The sequence below is a fragment of the Babylonia areolata genome, chromosome 25 (genome assembly GCF_041734735.1).
Source record: "Babylonia areolata isolate BAREFJ2019XMU chromosome 25, ASM4173473v1, whole genome shotgun sequence".
In the NCBI taxonomy this organism is placed as follows: domain Eukaryota; kingdom Metazoa; phylum Mollusca; class Gastropoda; order Neogastropoda; family Buccinidae; genus Babylonia; species Babylonia areolata.
In genome coordinates, this window is record NC_134900.1 from 10,598,471 (window position 1) to 10,600,970 (window position 2,500).

Below are 2,500 nucleotides of genomic sequence, written 5' to 3' on the forward strand. Positions count from 1 at the left end.
CAGGTCAACGTATGTGCTGACCTGCTTAGTGCCTGAACCCGGGACCCTCAGATTGAAAGTCCAACGCTTTAACCCACTCAGTACGGCCAGTCCTCTCTTCTCCTCTATACAGACTTCTCGGATGTCCAGTCGGTGTCTGAATGACCCAACCTTTAGCTTCCGTCGTCAGAATTATGGTATTCTTTGTCAACATTCACGTCTTCAGTATAAGAGCCTTCCGCTTGCAATATTTTGATGATGGTAATTGGGGTGAAACGCTGTTAACGTCGTTTCTTTCGCCGTTCGTATGGAAAGAGTTAACCACTCGGCTATTGCGCCCGTCGCAGGAGGACTGTGAGATCATTATGACTGGCTGTGTTTTTTCCGTGTTTGCAGAGGTACTGTGACAACCAATATGACTGATTATGTTTTTCGTGTTTTGTTTTGGTTTTTGACTCACTTGTGTAAACAAAGTGAGTCTGTGTTTTAACCCGGTGTTCGGTTGTCTGTGTGTGTGTGTGTGTGTGTGTGTGTGTGTGTGTCTGTGTGTCTGTGTGTCCGTGGTAAACTTTAACATTGACATTTTCTCTGCAAATACTTTGTCAGTTGACACCAAATTAGGCATAAAAATAGGAAAAATTCTTTCCAGTCATCTTGTTTAAAACAATATTGCACCTCTGGCATGGGCACACACAAAAAATTAAAATATGAAGCCTAATTATATGCAAACTTCATTTACTGTTATATTTATATTTTTTGTATTCTCTAAACTTGGCACTTTGATCTGATATTCTGACCCAACAACAAGACCAGTCATTATTATCATTTTCTGTTCAAACAGGAACTTCTTTTGCTAAGCATGGAAGTTTTATTTATTTTTGCAAACGTTTTGGTGCAGTAGTTAAAGAAGGGAAATTACTCTGTAATTAATGCTAGGGGACTTAATTTGCTTTAAACTGATCTTTCTTATCTTAAAAACATTACATTTTGAAATTATACTCAATACATAAAAAGCTTGGATTTTTTTTTTAACGTGTATCACAAGTGAGTCTTGAAGGCCTTGCCTCTCTTGTTTTGGTTTTTTCTGCAGAAGGACTGTGACACCATTCTGACCAAGAGCTGCGCGGACAACACGGACTGCGTGTGTTACGGATTCTATTTCTGCGGGCAGGGGGGAAAGTGCCAGGACCTGACCTCTTCTTCCTCCGACACAGGTGAGTGAGTTCTGACAGAAGGTGGGAGTGTGTATGTGAGTGTGGGGGAGGGGTGGGGGTGGGAGGGAGGGGGGGAGAGTGAATGGGGGGGGGGTAAACTTTGGAGGAGAGTTGGTTGATGGGGGTTTGCTGGTTGCTGGATGACGTGTTGGTGGTGGTCACTGTTCCAGTGTGGGGATTGGGGGTGTTCCTGTGTGTGTGTGTGTGTGTGTGTGTGTGCGCGCGCCTGTGTGTGTGTATGTGTGTGTATGGGTGTGTGCACGTGTTTGTGATCCTCTCTCTCTCTCTCTCTCTCTCTCTCTCTGTATATATATATATATATATATATATATATATATATATATATATATATATATATATATATCCTCCCCTATCTCTATCTCCCTCTCTCTTTGTCTCTCTCTCTCTCTCCTCTCTCTGTCTCTCTCCTCTCTCTCTCTCTCTGTCTCTCTCTCCTCTCTCTCAGTCTCTCTCTCTCTTTCTCCCTTCTCTCTTTCTCTCTCTTCTCTCTCTCTCTGTCTCTCTCTCTTTCTACCTTCTCTCTCTTTCTCTCTCTCTTCTCTCTCTCTCTGTATCTCTCTCTCCCTCTCTCTCTCTCTTTCTGTCTTTCCCCAGCCACCCACCCCCACCCGATCCTCCTCTACGCTTGTTTGTCTGTGTGCAAGAAAGAGTGTGATAGCAACAGTTAAAGCGCGGTACTGCGAGAAAGAGTGGGATTACGATAAAGCTGTGGAATTGTGAGAAAGATGTGGGATTTCGAGAAATCTGTGTGATAGCGAGAAAGTTGTGGGATTGCAAGAAAGTTGTGGGATTGTGAGAAAGAGTGGGGTTGCGAGAAAGTTGTGGGATTGTGAGAAAGAGTGGGATTACGAGAAATCTGTGGGATTTCGAGAAAGCTGTGGGATTGTGAGAAAGAGTGGGATTCCGAGGAAGAGTGGGATTACGAGAAAGCTGTGAAATTGTGAGAAAGAATGTGATTTCGAGAAAAGCTGTGGGATTGTGAGAAAGATGTGGGATTGTGAGAAAGAGCGGGATTACGAGAAAGCTGTGGGATTGTGAGAAAGATGTGGGATTGTGAGAAAGAGCGGGATTACGAGAAATCTGTGTGATTGTGAGAAAGATTTGGGATTGTGAGAAAGAGTGGGATTGTGAGAAAGAGTGGGATTCCGATAAAGCTGTGGGATTGTGAGAAAGAGTGGGATTTCGAGAAAGCTGTGTGATTGTGAGAAAGATTTGGGATTGTGAGAAAGAGCGGCATTACGAGAAATCTGTGGGATTTCGAGAAAGCTGTGGGATTGTGAGAAAGA

The 2,500-nt window shown here is 43.5% G+C and overlaps 1 protein-coding gene across 1 annotated transcript in view; it reads left to right on the forward strand.

Annotated features, from left to right (window-relative positions):
• LOC143299628 (uncharacterized) overlaps positions 1–2,500 on the forward strand; it is a 199,137-nt gene that overhangs the window by 100,297 nt on the left and 96,340 nt on the right. The window contains exon 3 of the mRNA XM_076612923.1: positions 1,070–1,193. Within this exon, the coding sequence (XP_076469038.1) occupies positions 1,070–1,193 (124 nt within the window). The remainder of the gene's footprint in view (positions 1–1,069; positions 1,194–2,500) is intronic.